The sequence below is a fragment of the Panthera pardus genome, unplaced genomic scaffold (genome assembly GCF_024362965.1).
Source record: "Panthera pardus isolate Hobbes unplaced genomic scaffold, ASM2436296v1 HiC_scaffold_21, whole genome shotgun sequence".
In the NCBI taxonomy this organism is placed as follows: domain Eukaryota; kingdom Metazoa; phylum Chordata; class Mammalia; order Carnivora; family Felidae; genus Panthera; species Panthera pardus.
Window position 1 is genome coordinate 65402426 of NW_026526777.1, and position 19694 is coordinate 65422119.

Sequence of the window (19694 nt, forward strand, 5' to 3'; positions counted from 1 at the left end):
AACAAGTTACTCGCAATCCAAGGTTTTAGTGTATCTCAAAACAGCACAAAAGAGGGAGGTAAAATGGAATTTACTCTTGCAAATATCTTCCATATTAAGTAGAGTGGCACGATGTTAACTCTCGTGCCCCGTGATAAAGATTCACACTATAATCATTAGAGCTAAAAAAAAAAAAAAAAAGGCCAAGAGAGAGATGAAAGTGGAATGCTAAAAAATATTCAATTAACAAAGAGAAGGCAGGAGAGGCAGAGGAATGAAAAACAGAGTACAGACCCGTACCCAACAACATGAAGCTCAAAAACTTTTTCTCAAAGACAAAAGCCAAATACAAAAGAGTAAATATCCCCTGGATTCTATGAACACAAAGTTCAAGATCAGGCAAAGCTAATCTATGGTGATGGCAATCAGAGCAGTGGCTGTATATGAGGGGTGGGAACGGCCTGGGGAGAGGCAGGGGAGAACTTTGTGGAGTAACAGAAGTTCATACCTTGATCGAGGTGGTGGCTTCTCTGGGAGTATATATTTACCAAAGTTCCCAGAATCGTACACTTAAGATTTGTGTATGATTTCAAGAAGATTTCACTGTATGTAAAGGTTACTTACATCCCTTTTTTAAAGCCTGGAACCAAACTCTCCTGCCGGGGCCTCCCGTTGTCAACTGTGATCAACAGAGGGCGCTCTGAGCTCACCAAACACGCTTTGGGGACCCGGCTACTTGGGGATGCAAATCAGACCAGCTCTGGTCTCCTCCGTCTTCAAGGTGGATCTCGCAGCTCCCCAACAGTTCTGCCTCGACACCCCACCCCCGCAGCACCCCCATCCCCCGCCACCGCGGCCTCACGGGCTGGTCCATTTCACCTGGCCGCACGCTGCTGTTCCACTGGTGGCGCAGCGCGTAGCTAGCTAATGGCGATGCCGTTTCCCGCGGCACCTCCGCGGAATACAGATGTGCCTGGGAGCTGGCGTGTGCCGCCTGGAGGCGTACCTGCCCCCCTAAGGTCCTCTCTCGATGTGATCGCTTTTAAATTGGAAGCAGGAACGTAATGGAAACTTCCACACGGTTCTCGACATCTTCATTTTGACCTTCTTACCTCGCTTTGGTGGCTGTGAAATCTTCCCACGCCAGGGCTGGGGCGGGAGGGGGCGGGTGGGTGGATGGCAGCGGGAGCGAGGCACAGAAGGAATTTTCCCCCAGGAAGGCGGGAGGGGCGTTGCACCCCAGGAGGTTGTCTTCCTTGCCCCCTCCCTGTCTCAGAAGGAAGCCAGCGACTGGAAAGCCCCAAACGTCCTTTGCGCCCTCGCCCACCCCCAGGCCGGTGTCTTTGGGCGCGGAGATGCCATTACACCTCACGTGATCCCCGCACTGGGCCGGTCCCTCTCGAGGCGTCTCGCGGGGTGTTAATTAAAGGTCACAACAAAACAGACCTGCCGGCTCACCGGGAGAAATGTCCTCCCGGGAAATGAAAAATGACACCCTGGAGCAGCCACGTGTGGAGCCTGGCATATGCCGGTTTCCTGCGCTCCCGCGCGCTGCGCCGGGGGCCGCGGGGGATCGGACAGGGGGCGGTGGCTGGGTGCTCCAGGGGCTCCGCGGGCCCCAGGCGCGGGCGGCAAAGGAAGGAGGGGTGCCGAGGGGACCGAGCGGGGCGCGGCGCGGCGAGGCCAGCCCGCACACACACCCCCCCTTCCAGGCCCGCGAGGCTCGCGCTGCGCGTGTGCACCGCGGCGAATCCCTCAGTTTCCCCTGCCCTGCGGCGGCCGGCCAGATCCGGGCTCACCTGGGCGGGCCCCGGGCGGCTCGGCACGTCGCAGATTGGGGCGCGCGCGGGTGGAGGTGGGGGGACAAGCCCCCCCCCCCCCGGGTCGTCCGGCTGCTGTTGGGAGGGTGCCCCCGGGCCGGCCGGGGGTCGGTAGGGCAATCCCAGAAAAGGTTTGCAGGGCAGGTCTAGGAGAACAAAGGGCGGGGGGGGGGGGGGGGGGTGGGGAGGAGGACCCGGCATGTTTGCGGACTTGTTTGTGACTCAGTCCCTTTTACACGGCGTTTCAAAGGCAGAACTGCAAGCCTCGCCAGGAAGAGAAAGAACTTGGGGGCGGGGAGGCTCGGCGCATTTCGGTCCAGCCCTCTCGCTCGGCGCTGCCCCTCCGCGCCGGGCTCGCGCGGCGGCGCTTCCTTAAGGGCCCCCGGCCGCGGGCCGCTCTCCAGTAACTTCCCCGCGAGGGGCGAGATTTACGACCCCCGCCCCCCGGCGCGCACCGTCAGGCGGGCGCGCCGCCACATAAAATGGATCCCGGCCGGCGCGGCGGCGGCGGCAGCCAGGCGGCGGGCTCGCGGGCGGCGGGGCGGCCGTTCCCGAGGCTCCGCGCTGCGCCCGGGCGCACACGCGCGCGCTGACCGCGGCGGCGCCCGGGCCACGCCGCGCCGCCTCTCCCAGCCCTCGCGCAACTGTCAGGCCGAGCGGGGCCGGCGGATATTGGCTCCGCGACGCGCCGAGGCTCCTCCCCGAGTCTGGATCTTTATATTTTGGGAGAATTTCTTTGAACTCAGTTACCGAGCCCCGGGAAGGAGACAAGTTCCCACAGCCGGCGCGCCCCGCGGAGGCGCGGCGCGGCGGGGCTCACCCGCCTTCCCCGCGGCGGCGGGTGCCTCATCGCCCCCCACCTCGCTTCCCTCGTGGAGGAAAACGGACTCCCTTGGTTGGGGAGAAATGCCAGGGATCTGGATGTGACCGTGAAAAGAGAACGTGTGACTGGAGGAGGCAGAAGAGGAGGAGGAAAAGCATTATTGGAAGAGAAGAATAAACCAGCCACTCCAACCCGTTCTGCAAATTAGTGCTATTACTTCTGGGGTCCATTGCTTTGATTCTTTCCTTCCCCCCCACCCCAAATTAAGGAACCTTGACTTGAGGGCCAAGAGCCAGCCCCCCGACAACGGGGGGGTACCCTTCTGGGTCGGAAGACCTTTTGGATGTAGTGTTGCTTGAACATTTAGACACTCTCTTCTGCAAAGGCCACCATGAATTCGGTAGCGGGGAATAAAGAGAGGCTTGCGGTCTCCACCAGGGGCAAGAAATACGGGGTAAGTTGCGACGGCTACGATGCGGAGGCGCGTTAGCAGAGCCCCCTCGGCCGGGGTCCCCCTTAACCGGCGCCGTGCGGCCGCGCAGGGCGGCCCCGAGCTCTCCTGCTGCTGCAGAGGCGCCTCCGCCAGGCTGTGCGTGCGCGGAGGCGGGCCCGCCGGCGAGGACGCCCGCACACTAGCCTCACCCTCGGAATTTTCTGTCTTCCCGTTCCTTTCCATCCCCGCACCCCTAACTTTTGCGGCATTCGTGCACTTCCAGGCGGAGTTAAGCCAAATGTGTGTGTGTGTGGGGGGGGGGGGGTGTCCATGAATCCTCAGCCATTCCTCGGGATCATTTCCCTGGAGCCGGGAGAACCTTCCGTTTACCTCCAGGATCCGGAGGGCTGTACCCGGAATGAATAAAAATCCAGAAGCCCCCCACCCCCACCCGCCCCGGGCGTAGTGTCTTCCAGGAACTTGAACGTGGGTTCTTTTGGGGATGGGTGTCGGGTTCGAAAGCGCGGGGGTGCCGACTGTATGGGTTCCCCCCGCAGAAACCGTGGAAAGCCCCCAAGCGAGCCCTCTCCAGCCGAGCGGAGGAGGAGTCCGCCGGCGCCCGGGAACCCGCGCAGGAGTACCTGGGGTGGGGGGACCCACTTAAGGACGATTCACGGGGCAGATGGAGGCAGATTCGGCCGGAGGGCTCGGAGCGGTCTCGGGCGCACTCGGCCGGGCCCTCGGGGGCGCGCGGATCTCCGGGCCGGCGCGCGCGGGGCAGGGCGGGGGGAGGTCGCCCCCAGCCCGGCCGGACCCCACCCCGGGGACGCGGGAGCCCGCCGCCCTGCGGCCCCTGACTCTGCACGTCTCCCCCGCAGGTGAATGAAGTGTGCTCGCCCACCAAGCCCGCGGCGCCCTTCTCCCCCGAGAGCTGGTACCGGAAAGCATACGAGGAGTCGCGCGCCGGGAACCGGCCCACCCCCGAGGGCGCGGGTTCGGCGCTCGGCTCGTCGGGGACCCCGTCCCCCGGCTCGGGCACCTCGTCCCCGAGCTCGTTCACAGGCTCCCCGGGCCCCGCCTCCCCGGGCATTGGCACCAGCTCGCCGGGCTCCCTGGGCGGCTCGCCGGGCTTCGGCACGGGCTCCCCGGGCTCGGGCAGCGGCGGCGGCTCCTCCCCCGGCTCGGACCGCGGCGTCTGGTGCGAGAACTGCAACGCCCGCCTGGTGGAGCTGAAGAGGCAGGCGTTGAAGCTGCTGCTCCCGGGGCCCTTCCCGGGCAAGGTGAGCCCGCGCGGGGGCAGGCGGGAGGGCGGCCCCGGGGCCGGGAGGCCGGGCGGACCGCGGTGGGGGGGGACACCCCGCGCCTCTCCCTCGCCAGGGCGTCCGCGGGGCACGGAGCCGGGAGGGGCGCCCGCGGTTTGAGGCCTCTCGCTCCACTGGGTATGCTCCGGGTTACGGGTCCTGCAGCCCTCCGCTCGAGTCCCCTCGCCGTGCTCCCCGCACCCGCCGGGACCTCGAGGCGCCTTCCCCAGAGACCCTGTTCCCGCGTGCCGCCAAGCCTGGCGACGCGGGGTGCGGGGAGAGGGGAGGACAGCCGACCCCGGCTCCTGGGGGGGGTTTCCTCTCTGCAGTCCTCCCCCCACTCTCTCCGGCTTATCGGATCCCTCCCTCCCCCCGCCACCCGTGACCCTCACCAGAAGCCACCCGTGACCCTCACCAAAAGCCCGCGGGAGTGGTAAAAGCAAGCCGGTATTTAGGGGTCGGCGTTCCCCACTGTTGATCGTGGGCCCCTAGTTCCCAGGATCACGGAAACAGAAACACACCCTCGAAGGCCAGTTTTTGCCCCCTCGCTTTCCGCGAGTCGGCCCGAGGAAGGTGAAGGGGCGGGGGCGCCTGGGAACCCGGCCGCCTCCAGGCCCGCCCCTGCCGCGAGCAAGTTGTCCCCTCCATGGCAACGCCGTGGCGTGGTGCGCGCAGGAGCCCCCGGAGTGCAACACAATGCGATTGTGTTTGCACTGTTGGGTCCAAGTACTATCAAATGATAATATTTACTCTTCCGCTTCAAAGAGTTTTTATCAGTGGTTGGAGAGCACTGTCGAGAAAACAGTGACTAGCTGTGGGGATTTCTGACACTGCCCAGTGGCGTTTTCTGATGTGTATTTCTGGGACTTTGGAAACGAACTACCGTGATTTCGAGCGGTGGAAGTTTAGCGGCAACTCCATCTGCCTGCCTCATTGTTTTCATACGCAAGGGTTAAATTAAGTTAAGCAAATACCCACAGAAGTTGTAAAATTTTACATGTGGAAAATTACCACCAAGAGAATTGGTTTTATGAATCCCGCATTCATCTCAAGAATAATTAACCTGTGGATTGTTGTCAGTATGCCATTTTTTTTTTTTTATCTTGGTAATAAATCTGGCCAGGCACCCTGCGAACAAATCTCAGGAAATCTGAAAGCGGATTTTATACTTGCATTCTGTACCCTCCAATTTAACACTACGTGGTCACTCACAGGTTTATTTATATGCTCTTTTGATCATTTATCAATAGTCCCTGATTTCCTGCCACATTCAAGGCACTGTGTTAGCAAGGCCCTGAATAACAGGTACCTACAGCCCTTGTCCACATGGAGTTTGCGTTCTAACGGATGATACATTCAACCACGAAATGCACAATTCAGAATTTATTCCCATTTGCGGTGAGTGCCGCAAAGGAAGAGGGTGGGGCGCTGTGAGATGGTCCAACCGGACTAGACCATCTGATGCATTTTGAAAAACCTCGGTTCTCCAAGGTATCATCCTATATTTGGCAATCCTAGTAAGTTACAGTCTACCGAAGTATTCTAGAACATTCTTGAGGACCTGTTCTTACAATAGTTGTTTATGGTGTTGTTTGACTGCTCATGTGTGCAAAGGTAAATCCAAATAGACCCTTTCTATAAATATGGAGGAAGGGAAGGAAATCAGTAGGGAGGAGAAACATGTTGAAATTCAAATGTATCCCTCACGTTTTGTGGAGTCATGTGACAAAGTCGAGTTTTGGTTTCGTTGAGGCACCTGGAAAATTCATTCCCAGGGTTACCAGAGGCAGTTCAATATATTTGTCAATTTTATTTACCTGATGAAATGAAAGTGATCCTGGGGAACTGATCCTTGGATTTCCTGAATCTCAGTGCTCTGTGCCACCTTATGGTGACCCAGGCATGTCTGAGGAAGAGCAGTCAATCACGGGGAGAGTCACACAGGATCACTGTAAGGCACACATCAATATCATACAATGCCACCGTTGCCTGGAGTTTCGTATGTGACATAGTGCGGTGAAACATGATGTTTGGTACAGGGGATGTGCAAGACTTAGCCAGAAACCACAGCGATCTAGATTGCCTTATTTTTTTAAAATTTTTTAAAATCTTTATTTGAGAGAGACAGAGAAAAAGTGCGAGCGGGGTTGGAACAGAGGGAGAGGGAGACACATTCTGAAGCAGGCTCCAGGCATGGGGCTGGAACTCAGGAACTGTGAGATCATGACCTGAGCTGAAGTCGGATGCTCAACCGACTGAGCCACCCAGGCGCCCCTGGACTGCTTCATTGTTAATCATGAGGTATAGGGCCTCAATTTGTTGGCCTAAACGATAAATTTAGTTCTATTTTTCTTTTTTAAGCATTGGTACCCTCATATTAGGTACAATTTCCATTGTGCTGTTTAAGTTGCAATGTTTTAAGTAGCCCTCAGGTACCAAAAGAGCTAAGTTTCATTGCACCAAGAGATGTCATTGTGACTCCAACGTGCAATTTGCCCTGGAGAGTAAGAGTCTAGAAGATAAAGGCATGTTTTTGAGAGATAATTAGCAAAAATCATCATGGTAATTAAGTTGCTTAACTGTATTTGGAAAATATTTTCTTGATAAGAATACTAAACTCTACTAAGTGGTATTAAAAGTCTCCTCAGTGGCTGTTTAAAAATCAGAGGGAGAAGAGCACATTCAGGAATCTTACTGTTTTAGGACGGATTTGGATTTAGTTCTTTCTCCACCACTGATTCATTTTGTGACATCGAGTAAATCCGTTTGTGTCTGTGTTTTATTTTCTTAAAAAAATTTTTTTTATATGTTTATTTATTGTTGAGAGACCGAGAGAGACAGAGCATTGGCATGGGAGGGCAAGTGAGAGGGGGAGACACAGAATCCGAAGCAGGCTCCAGGCTCCGAGCCATCAGCACAGAACCCGATGCGGGGCTTGAACTCACAAACCGTGAGATCATGACCTGAGCCGAAGTCGGATGCTCAACCGACTGAGCCACCCAGGCGCCTCCATTTTTGTCCATATTTTAAACTTTCCTTGGAGAAAGACGTGAGGGTTGATGATTGTCACTTAGCCAAGATACCGTTAGGTTTAGGGTTGACATATTTAGGGATTTTCTCACGAAACATTTTCCACTTTCGTTTGCTGGTTTCGTGAGTATATTCTCCGAATATCCTCCAGCTGTGTGGGTTCTCACCCTGTGCCCACTGGTAGGTAGCAAGCCCTACTGAATCCCCCCAGTTTTGTGCCCGGGACGGTTGGTTAAGGAGGGGAGGTAAGGTGCTGGCGAGCCCATCGGGGGGTGTCTGGCTGGCCCCACAAGTTTGACAGTGGCTCTGGTGGCCTCAGGAGTGACCACCGTATTCTGGGTATTCTTAGGAGTCACGTGGCCATGAGGGAACAAGGCTCCGTGGCACCAGGTACCACGATTTGGAGATTTCTAGCTCAGGTAACTGGGTGGGTGGGGTTGGTGTTCACCGAGGCAGGAACAGGAGGAGGGGCCGATTCGGGTGGAGCTCAAAGAGAGCGGTGATAACGGGTTTGGTTTTCCATGCACCGAGTTTGAGGTTTCTGGACAGAGAGAGAGTAGAGGCTGGTGTAGGACTGAAGGGGACTCTGGCGTGTAGAAACGGCAACCGTGAGCTCCAGCCACCGTTCGCGACGCTCTGGGTTTGTCCTTTCAAATAACGACTTACCTGGCTGAGCAAAGATTTGTGCCCGGTGACAGACCGTAAAACATTTGGATTGACTTTTATTACTTCAGTCAGTAAAAAAAAAAAAAAAAAAAAAAAAAAAAGTACTTCCTGGGTTTATATCATGTCTTTTCCAGGGCTGGGAAGCAGAAGTGGTCCGATAAAACAGAACGTAGATGTGCAAAGCTACAGATTTGTTGGGATTGTCAGTATAAACAGTCCTTTTGCGCGTCGTAGTGTTCCAGTGAGCAAATATAAAGCCATTTTGTATCTACTGTCTTTCCTGTTTTACACACAGTCGAGGCACCACGCAGAAATAGGGGCCAAGGAATGAATCTCCCATTTTGGGGCTATCCTAGATCGTTCTGATAACGGGGACAGAACTTTTGAATTGACAGTGGAAACCCTAAGAAACATCAGCCCCAAAGAATTCCCTGGAGTAAGCAGAAATGTTCCAGGTTGGCAAAAGGGTATCAGACATCTGTTCATTTCCATATCAATACAAGGAAATCTTTTATGTAAAAAAAAAGGTCCAGAATCACATTCCTATCTGATTTTTTTTTTTTTTTCTCAGCCAAGTATTCTGGGTCCATTTAGGCCCCAGAAATATCAGGAAGATTAGCCAGACACACTGAGAAGGGTGGCCAGGAATCACAGAGATGAAAGAAAGGAATGTGTCATAGGGGTTTAAAAACACCAAACGTAGACTCTAAATAGCCAGAGCCCAAGGAAGTCTAGACTTGGGGAATATGTGTGTGTGTGTTTTCCTAGCTCCAAAACGGGTACGAAAAAACTATTTAAAAGTTCCTCCAGAAGCCGTGGTATGATTCTTTAGAAATAGATACGGAACGTATTACATTTTAAACACGTACGAATTCTGAGAGCTGTGTATCTGAAATCTTTTAAGAACACGTGGCTCTTTTCAGAAAATGTTATTTGAGTCTTTTCCATTTGAGAAATATTTTAGGTACGAGATCAGCTAATAGATAACATCACCGATGAAAAAGTCCTGTAGCATTTATCATTAAAACGTGTCTGAGACATTTTAGGGATTCTGAAAACATTCCCAGTAGAGACACGTGAACGGTGATCTCTTCCTTAAGGCTTAGCAAGCTATGGAATAATGGCATTTCATTCTACCAGCCTTTTAATTGTGAACCAACACGGTCAGTTTTTATAGTGACTTAATTCACTTTGTAAAAACCCCTGGGCTGTAGTAATTTCTTCCACACTCACTGCACGTAGGATTATTGCATTAGAAATGTGATTTTTAAATGGCTGAGGCTAGTAATTTGTCAGCATTTGGAAGGATCAAGTCAGTAAACTTGAGGCAACATCAGTTGCTCTCTGGCATATCCCAGATTGTGTCATTCATTGGCTGATGCTAATGGTGATGCTTACTGTCCTTAGCGTGTGCTGGGCGCTCTACTCCGATATACCCCTCCCCCACATCCATCTACCAAATCTATAGCAAAACAAAGATGAACCCGATTTCCTTACCCCGGAAGTCCAAGTGATCCACGTGGTTCAGATCACAAACCGAAGCATGAGTAAAGATGCCAGGAATGGAGAAATCCAAGGACGCTCCCCCCCCCCACCCACCAAATCCCTTGGGTTTTTGTTGGTTCAACTGCCCGAGTGGGAGACACCCCCCCCCCTCCCCCCCGCCTGGAGATTATTTTCATTCGTTATTTATTATTGTGATTATTTTTCCCGGGCTCCCAGATGGTAACATCGCTTTTAGGGTCTGGGGGCAGCGGGTGGTGGGAAAAATACGTGGGGCTGTGGGGATTCGGAGCTGCGTAATTTTCTTGGCTGGAGTGTACCGCAGGGGGACAAAGGACTTCCTCATATTCATAACCGTTCAGTTGAGACTGTTGCCTGTCCCTTCTGAGAACACCCGGTTGGAGGGCCCTGCACTGACCTTCTGGGAGGAAGAGCCCTTCAGGGGGACGTCTCCGCACCACCTCAGTAAGGCTGCCAGAGTTCAAGTCTGTCCCGTCCCGGCAAAGATTGCAAGTTGGCTGGCGTCTGTCAGGGTTCACGGTCTCTTTTCAGGGATACAAACCGCTTTCCTTTTTACTATCTTGAGTCACAGGCTGACCATAGCATCTTTTCTTTAACCACCCCCCCTCCTTTTTTTTTTTTTTTTTTTTTTTTTTGTTTTTTAAGCCTCCTGTATCGTCTTCCTGTGGCAAAGCAGCCCTGTTCAGATGGGTTCCCACTGACCTTTCATACTTAACTTAGACCAGTCAGAGATCTCTTAAAGTGCATTTACGAAGGTGCCCGAGGACCTGGAATAAACCCGTATCCCTAAGTTACTTAAAAAATGTTGATCAAAATAGTAAATCAGTCTGTATCTGTCATTCTGCTTACCCACCGCCTGTGGGATGCTCCGGGACCCATCTGAGAAAGTTGGATGCCAAGTTCATGGTTACAAAGGCTGTCTGTCTGTCCAGCACATCCAGCTTTCAGAGGAATCTGCCTTTGTTTTTGTTGAGGGTTTGTATGCTTTCCTTTTTAAAATTTAGATACCAGATCCACTGGGAGGTTACTTTGGTGTATAATGGAAGGTATAGATCAATTTTATCTTTTTCTAAATGTCTATCCAGTTGTCAGCAGACCCTTTATTAAAACATCCATCTTCCACCCACTGATCTGAGACACCGTCATTGTCATAAAACAAATTTTCAGTTGCACTTGGTCTGTTTATGGACCTTCTGCCATGTTCTGTTTATCTGGTTCTTCGTGTGCCAGTTCCGCACTCTTTTAAATATAGAATCTTTGTAGTAAGTTTTAATATTTGGTAGGGCTTGCCCTCCCTCTCCCAAACAGTGCCTTTCCTTTCTGGGAGTTTCCTGGTTACTCCTCATGTTTTCCTGTATGAACTTTATTTTTTTTTAATTTTTAAAAAATGTTTATTTGTTTTTGTGGGGGGGGGGGAGAGAGAGCGAGCAGGCGTGCACAAGCTGGGGAGGGGCAGAGAGAGAGAGGGAGACACAGAATCCGAAGCAGGCTCCGGGCTCTGAGCTGTGAGGACAGAGCCTGACGCGGGGCTCGAACTCACGAACCGTGAGCTTAATGACCTGAGCTGAAGTTAGACGTTTAACCAACTGAACCACCCAGGTCCCCCCCCACCCCCCATATGAACTTTAAAATCAGCTTGCCTAACTCCAGAAAAATATTTATTTTAATTGGGACCATGCTAAGTTTATATGTTAACCTGGGGGGTATTTGGTATCTTTTTTTTTTTTTTTTTTTTTTTTTTACAGTCTTGGAGTCTTTTATTTTATTTTTTTTACACTTATGCCATGAGTCCATAGGGAATGGGTTCCAACAGCTCAGGCTCCTTCCCGGTGGTTCTCACAAAGTGTGCTTCTCTGGGTGGGGCAGGGTGGCACTTCAGCTGAACCCAAGTATCTTTCTCCTTGGCTTCCTTCTGTCTCTGATCATTTTCCTTCACACGCTTCAGGAACCTATCTCGGCCCCTTGAATGCTTAATGTGCTCAATACGTACATTAATTCTCTTAGCGAGAGTCTTGCCCCTCACTTGTTTGTTTCCAACAGTGACAACAGCATGCCGGGTGACGTCGTAGACTCTTCCAGTTTTGCCTTGGTGACATTTGTGGGGCATTCCTTTTTCAACAGTGCCCATTCCCTTGATGTCCACAGTATCGCCTTTCTTGTAGATTCGCATGTATGTTGCCAAAGGAACAACTCCATGTTTTCTAAAAGGCCTAGAGAACATCTAGCGGGTACCTCTCCTCTTTCCCTTTGTGTTGGTCGTTTTGGCGAATTGCCGGAAGATGGCAGTTCTGGCCGAAAGGTAGTATTTGGTATCTTTATGATGTTGAATCTTTCCCAAGAACAGGAAGTGTCATTCCATTTGAACAAGTCTACTTTTCAGCAATTTAATTAGTCAGTCAATTAATTAATTAAGAGGGGGGGCGGGGCAGAGGGAGAGGGAGAAAACTTAAGCAGGTTCCATGCTCAGTGCAGAGCCCGGCGCGGGGCTCGATCCCGTGACCCTGGGCTCATGACCTGAGCTGAAATCAAGAGTTAGGCGCACAGTCTACTGAGCCACTCCGGTGCCCCACTTTTCAGCAATTTTTAAAGGTTTTTTTTCTCCTGTAGACTTTGTGCATTTCTTGTTAAATTTGCCCTTAGATATTATATCTTTTATTGCTGTTACAAACGAACATCTTCTCTTCTAATTGAGGCTTGTTTATGTATAAGCAGGATATTGATTTATATGTTAACTTTATGTCCTGTTGCTTTATTAAACTCTTTAGATGTGTTTCTCAGTTTTTAAAACTGGTATTCTTGGGTTTTTGAAAGCATTTATCTTACAAAAGTAGAGATATCGTTAGTGTTTTCCTTTGCTGTTTTTATCCCTTTAATGGTTGTCTGTTCTTTGTTACATTGATTCACGCCCCCAGTACAGTATTCAGTGGTAGCAGATACGGTGGGAATGTGTATGGTTTTTCCCATGAAGATACTGGCTTTTGTTTTATTTTAGTTTTTTAAACTGAAAAATTTAATTTTTTAATGTTTATTTATTTGGGGAGAGAGAGAGAGAGAGAGAGAATGAGTGAGGGAGGGACAGAGAGAGAGGGAGACAGAGAATCCAGGCAGGCTCCATCCTGTCATCGCAGAACCCAACGCAAGAGTCAGACGCTTAACCGACTGAGCTACCCAGGCACCTTCCCCCCTTTTTAAAAATGTTTATTTATTTATCTTGAGAGAGAGAGAGATGTTGGCTTTTGAACTAAGGTGTACGTATAGTTTTACAAATTAAGGAAGTACCCCATTCTTATTTGATTTAGGAATGGGCCCTATGTTTTGCCAAATGTGTTTTCAGGCTTTAGGGAGGTTGATCATATGATTTTTCTCCTTCAATCTATTTTTTTTTAATCAAAAGTTAAAAAAAAATTACTTTTGAGAGAGAGTGAGAGACAAAGAGTATAGGTGGGGATAGGGTTTTTGTTATTGTGGGTCTGATTTTTGAGAAAGGTTGTGGATAACAAAACTGCTTTGGGCTCTGTGGAGCTTGAAGCGGGATGCTCCCATGGGTTCCAGGAGCATTCAGAGCTAGAGACGTGAGTCTGGGAGATGTTGGCTCAGGGAGGGTGGTGGGATCCCCAGAGTACAAGCTGTCCCTGGAGGATGTTAGAACACAGAGCTGTGGGACCCACGGACATTGAAGGCACAGACAGTCTGAGGAGCCGGGAAGAGAAATCAAGGAGAGGCCAGAAGAAGGGGAGGAAAATAGGAGACAGTGGATTCCTGGAAACAGAGAGGAGGTAGGAGTAGGGGTGGTAAAGGCAGATGCCTTGCAGAGATCGAGGAGGTAAGGACTGAGGTTTCCCTTGATTTAGCAACTAGGAGGCGGCTGGGAATCTTTGTTAGAAGAGTTTCTGGTGCCTGGAGAGAAGCAGGCAATGACGTTGTGTCCAGGAGTGGATGGAGGGGTGAGGGCAGTTGAGGTAGCATTTGAGTTGTTGACAACACTAAGAGGTTAAGAGAGATCCATTTTTGAGGCGCTTAAGAAACTGACGTTAAAAGTGAAGATCTGGGGTCAGCAAACTTGGGTGGAAAATCAGATTACATCACTGTGTGACCTTGAGCACAGCCTTTCTGAGCTTGGTTGTTCTTCGTCCATACAATGGCAGCAATGATAGGACCCCCACCAGGGTCGTTGTGAGGGCCAGTGAAATGTGCGAGGTGATATTCAACCATCGCTTTGTTTTCGTTCCAATGACTTTGTCCAGGAAGGTGAATTTTATGCAAGGCCCCCCTCTCTCTCTTCCCTCCCTCTGTTCCTTCCTTCCTTCCTTCCTGCCTTCCTGCCTTCCTGCCTTCCTGCCTTCCTTCCTCCCTCCCTCCCTCCCTCCCTTCCTTCCTCCCTTCCTTCCTTCCTTCCTCTCTCTCTTCATTTTGCCAGTGTCTGACAGCAAAAACGAGAAAGCAGCGGTCAGAGAAAGTGGAACCATTCAGCTCCTCTCCTTTTCCATTTCCTCACCTCCACGTGAACAAAGCACTTAATGCATTCCCCTCTGGGTGACTCCACAGAAAATTTGGGGGTGCTCAGTTGACCAAAATCGCCACTGCTTTTAGTTGAGATGGCCTGAATAGGGGTGGAGATTCCTTGTCACGGATGGAAATCCCTGCCTTAAGCCCCGCCCCTCAGGAGGCCCCCCCCCCCCCCCCCCCCCCCCAGGGAGCATCCAAAACCTAGTAGTTAGCACTTCTGCCCAGGAACGAAGGAGAGCCTGGCTCCCCCCTCACCCCCCCCACCCGGATCTGGGCAGCACCAGGAATTTGGGCTTATCTGCCTTCCCATCCAGCTTTATCTTTCTCAGACAGTTTTCTTTGCAGTTATGCTTTGCTGATCCTATCGCATCGATTCCAACCAGACCTCTCGGAGAAGTCTGGAAATAGAGACACCCTCCCCCACCAAGCGGTATTTCCTGCACACATCTCAGCTGGCAGAGGGTTCTTGTAAACTCTTACCCAGGAAGGGTCGATATTCCTGTGCTGCTACGTGGGCTAACGTATCAGAAGGCTCTGGGGTAGAGTGAATTCTTTTGATAAGCAGAACCATATCTAAGTATATCTTAAGTGTAATAGACCACGTTGTACCTCTGAGGGGCTATTTTGATTCGTGGTTTCTGCTTAATGGAGTTTAAGTTCAATATTTTGCCAGCCACACAAAGTTTTTGGAAAAAGGCTTAGCTGTCAACCCACAGCATGGTTTAAAAACCTTTGATAGTCCTTATGCACAAAATGTCTTTATTTTTAAACCGTGAGCTGCAAATAATAAGTTAAAAATGTACTCTGCCACCACAGAAGTGACAAAATGTGGACTTTCATTACTTCTTTATCTCGTCTGAGTGATGTCTGAGACTTACAATTGCTAATTCAGGACTTCCCCCCCACCCGAAGTTAACATAGGAACTTAAAGAGCTGAGATTTTCCTCGGGTATGATTCCATTTTTTTTTTAATTAGCAGTGATAAGCGGCTACACTTCCCGGGGAAAAAATACCGTCTTATTTATAGCGGTCGCTTTCCTTGGGGTTGGAATTCACTGTTTCTCTACGCCCTGCTCCACCTAAATGGTGGTTTCACGCAGCCACAGGAGACTTACTTATTAACTGAGTAAGACACCAATAACAACAACCCTCAACTGTTGAGCTCTCTAACCAAGCGGCTACACAGAAATTAAACAGCTGAATCCAGGCAAACAGCTAGCAACCACCATTGTCTAAGAAAAATAATCGGCCTCCTGGCTCAGTTGTGTGTCTTTCCAGAGAGGGACGTCCTGGTCCTGAGCGTGGCAGCTGACAGTGACCTGGGGTGCCCTCCCTGCTGCCCCAGCGGTGAGCGGGAGCGTCACATCTCTGCCAAGCCAGGCAGCATGGCGATGGGGCCAAGGGGTGGACGGGAGAAGGACGGAAAGGGGAGGAATAAGATAAGGGGACGAGGAGGAGGAAGGACGAGAGGGGGCGAGAGAAGCAGCAAAATAAAGGGCTGGTGGTTGGTAAGCATCTCAGGTTGACTAGTCCCAGATTGTTTTTTTTTTTTTATTAAAAAAAATTTTTTTTATACATTTATTTATTTTTGATAGAGCACAAGCAGGGGAGCAGCAGAGAGGGAAGGAGACACAGAATCCGAAGCAGGCTCCAGGCTCTGAGCTGTCAGCACAGAGCCCATCGAGGGGCTTGAACTCACAAACTGTGAGATCGTGACCTGAGCTGGAGTCGGCTGCTTAACCGACTGAGCCACCCAGGTGTCTCCAATCCCAGATGTTTAGAGGAGAGAGGACCGTCCTTAGACAAGGGGACAGAGATGCAATCTTGTCTCCAGCACTAATTAGCACGGTGATCTTGGGCCAGCTGGCCAGCCAGCCGGTGCTTCATTTGTAAACCAAGAGGGCCGGAGTCGGTGGCCTCTGCGGGTCCCTGTGAAGCCGGAGAGGAGCCCCGACACTGTGAGCCCGGTCCTTGCTCCCAGAGTCCAGACGGATAAGCTTGGCAAGGCTCTCGATGGATTTCGGGCTGAACCGGGAGCCTGGAGCTGTTCCGTGGGCGGCCCCGTTTGTGGGCCTCCCACCCTCGGCCGGCCAGGCCTGTCCTCCTCGTTCGCCCGTCCAGACAGAGGTGCTCAGCACCGCCATCCCCGACCTGTCTATGTCTGGAGTTCGGGTCATCAGCCGACGGACAAGACTCTTCCTGTTTCTTCAAAACGCTGTTGACTTTATTGTCTTCTGTGTTTGTGTGCAGAAATAAACTTGGGCAGACAGAAGGACAACAGGTTTTATAAGAGCACTTTGGTAAGGAACGTTTGAGAAAAAATATCGCCTTAGGTATAAAGACTGCTTGTAGTTGTTGGTTTTTTTGTTTTTGTTTTTTTTTTTTTTGCTTGTAGTTTTACAGGAAAAAAATCTGCCGTCCTGATTAGGATTTAGAAATAAATTTTTAAAAATTAATTAATTTATTTAGAGAGGGAGAGAGAAAGAGAATCCCAAGCAGGCTTTGCGCTGTCAGCGTGGATGCGGGGCCCACGAACCGTGAGCTCATGACCTGAGCAGAAACCAAGAGTCAGACCCTTAACCCGCTGAGCCACCCAGGCGCCCCAGGGTTTAGAAATAATTTGCGGGGAGTTCATCTTGGGTGGCAGTATAGGGACATCCGAACTCCAGACATTTTATTTGTCCTTCTTTTAAAAAAATTCTACCTCTAGAGTTTTTTTTCTGAAACCTTTTCGCCCTCTTTGATTTCTCCTTCTTCCCTTTGCTCTTACGGGCACCTAGCCGGGGCCATACTTGTTGAGACCAGTATTCACGCCCCCCCATGCCGTGTGCACGACTCAGGTGTGACAGACCTGCAGTGTGGCAGCGTGGTCTCTGTGGGAGGCAGCGGGTCGCCACGGGCCGAGTCCACAAGATCCGTTCGTTTTTGATCCATTTCGTTTTCCTTCCTGAACCACTCACCCAGCTTGTCCTTAAAGTGTCTGCTTGCCGTGAACCGTTCCCCGAACTCCTGTTTCGACTAGAATCACTTTGCATCGTAGTCTGAACGCAGCTCAGGGAGCATGGCTGTTAGGAGCCCAGCTTCGCGTGGACTTGAGCTGCGCTAGAACTTCGGTGCAGGGACAGTGGAGAGCAGGGACAGAGCAGGGACAGAGCACCCCTTGTCCCTTCTCGTTCTTGCACTGGGCGCGGGTGCGCGTGTGCATGTGGATCGTGCTTCCCGATACCGTAGCCTTTGTTTTGCCTCTGGTTCTTGTCCCCCGGAAGTTGCCCGGGTTCCTATTTGTGAAATTCCCCAGGAGCTTTTCTACCCTCCCGGGCTGTGCGTGTGCACACTGCGCGGGGGCCGCGAAGGGAGCATCCGGGCTGGTAACGCGGTGGACATCCTGTCTCAGGTTTCAGACGTTGTCAGGCCCAAGCTTTTATGGGAGGTCAAGGCAGCTAATAAAGCGGTCTGTGCGATTAAAAGGGCATCGAGCAGGGAGGGATGGCAGACCGTCGCGGCAGCCGGCGGGCGCAGGCAGGGCTGACAGCTGCGAGCCCGCTAATGATGGCTTTACGAGCATTTTTGCAGCCAGGGTGGTAAATGCAATACAAAGACCTGGTTTTAATATGCCCAGTCAAGCTCTCTGCTTCCCACTCGGGGAAGGGAGTTGCTGGCTGTGGGCTTTTTTGCGGCCGTAGTTGGTGCTAATTCACTTTTCTATGGAGTGTTCCTTGTTATTAGTGATTCTCTGTAATGGCCCTTTTCGGTGGGCGGGAGGAGATAACAGAGTGATGGAGAGGTTTAGGGGGCTGCCGAGGGTCACCCAGAAAAACCTCGGGCTCCTGACGCTCCATCAGGCTCGAATAGGATTTACGTATGCGGCGGTTTTGACCGTGTGGATCTCCCGGACTCTGAGCCCTGGAGCAGAGTCATCTGAGGTTTGGTACCTGTGCACCCAGTAGGCAGTCTTTTTCTTTCTTTCTTTTTTTTTTTTTTTTTGAATATGTGAATTCTCTGAGGACTTCTGGATTTTTTGGGAAAAAAAAATCTCCTTTCCACTTCTGTGTTACGGTGACGTCACGGGGGACCAGGGAGGAGGCCGACAGAGGAGGGGGATGCTGGCGGGGTGCGGCGAGGAGGGCCGTGATGCCTTCCCACTGACGTGGCCTCCTGTTCTAGAGGGTGGCAGTCCACAGGATGAAATGGGAGAGCGGCTCATTCACCCGCGTGGGTCCTGGCCTAGGTGTTTATGGATTGGTTGGTTTAGAGGTCCTTGAGTTTCTTGCGGGTTGAGATGCCCTCGTTCTGGCTCAATGTCCCCTGGTTGTATTCACTTCTGGTCTTGCAGAATAACGGAACGTGGGAATGCTCCCTGGATGCTTAGGGTGGTCCCAGTTTTCCAGGGAGGAAACTCACCTTCACTGGACAGAACTAAGCTGAGAGGCCCATGTCCTCAGACACCGGCCCCCCGGGTTTCATTTCTCCCTTCATCTGATCGTGGATTTGTACAGTTGAGGCTGTGCTGCCACCGTTATTTGGTGAGATGGTGACACACAGTCACGTCCAGGCTGGAAAAGCCCTTTCCCTTCAAGGCTTGGAACAGCCACAGTTCAGAGGGGAGAAATGCCATAGGCTGGTTTCAGGTCCTTCGGGGCATAGTCGCAGAGAAGTGAGATGGTTTTTTCCAAAGGCATGAATGGGGTCATGCTGGTTCTGAACAGAAACAGTAGTGTTCACCGCTCCATGTTAGGTCATTTTAGAAGGATCACGAACTTTCCAGAGCTTCTTTGTCACCCTCACGCATGGCGACATTCAATATACTATGTCAGATTAAATGAACGTCGTTAATTTTTAATGTTATATGTCACCTCTACTCCTGGAGACGTCGGAATATCTTTTGGAGTCATTAGCATTTTGTAATCATAGAACAATAGCACAGAAGGAGGCTTAGAGGTGATGTGGCGTTGGGTGGCTTTTGTTAGGAAAAGCCTGGTTCCTGCAGCCAGACCACGGGGCTTTGAATCTTTGCCGTGTCGTTTGCCCGCTCAGTGGACTTGGAGAGGCACGTTCCTGCTTTCCGCCTCAGTTTCCTGGCGTGAACAGGAATAACTGCTTCACAGGCATGTTCTGTCTGGCACATGGTAGGCGTTCATTAAATATTAGCATCCAAACTGCCATTTTCTAATTTTTAGAAAAAAAATTTAAATTTATTTTTTGAGACAGAGAGACAGAGCATGAGCAGGGAAGGGGCAGAGAGAGGGAGACACAGAATCCGAAGCAGGCTCCAGGCTCCAGGCTCCGAGCTGTCAGCGCAGAGCCTGACGTGGGGCCTGAACCCACGAACTGTGCGATCATGACCTGAGGCCAAGTCGGACGCTTAACCGACTGAGCCACCCAGGCACCTTAAACTGTCATTTTCTAGAAGAGACAAGTAAAACTTACATCTCTAGATGGGGGGGGGGGCCTCCTGACCCCAGGGTTCATTGCACACAATTAACATCCAGGGTGTTTATTTTCCATTCTGTCGTTAGCCACGTCTGTCCATCTCTCCGTTCATCTGTCTGGTCTGGCCAACATTTCTTTGGCCGTGACTGTATAGGTGTGTGGTCCCCGGATTTGGTGCCGGG

The 19694-nt window shown here is 51.4% G+C and overlaps 1 protein-coding gene and 1 pseudogene across 1 annotated transcript in view; one reads left to right on the forward strand and one right to left on the reverse strand.

Moving 5' to 3' along the window:
* Positions 1-2589: 2589 nt before the first annotated feature.
* Positions 2590-19694, forward strand: part of KIF26B (kinesin family member 26B) — a 464452-nt gene continuing 447347 nt past the window's right edge. The window contains exons 1-2 of the mRNA XM_053909412.1: positions 2590-3076; positions 3934-4335. Coding sequence (XP_053765387.1) covers positions 3014-3076; positions 3934-4335 — 465 coding nt within the window. The 5' untranslated portion in view covers positions 2590-3013. The remainder of the gene's footprint in view (positions 3077-3933; positions 4336-19694) is intronic.
* LOC109250125 (60S ribosomal protein L21-like) lies at positions 11354-16226 on the reverse strand (annotated as a pseudogene).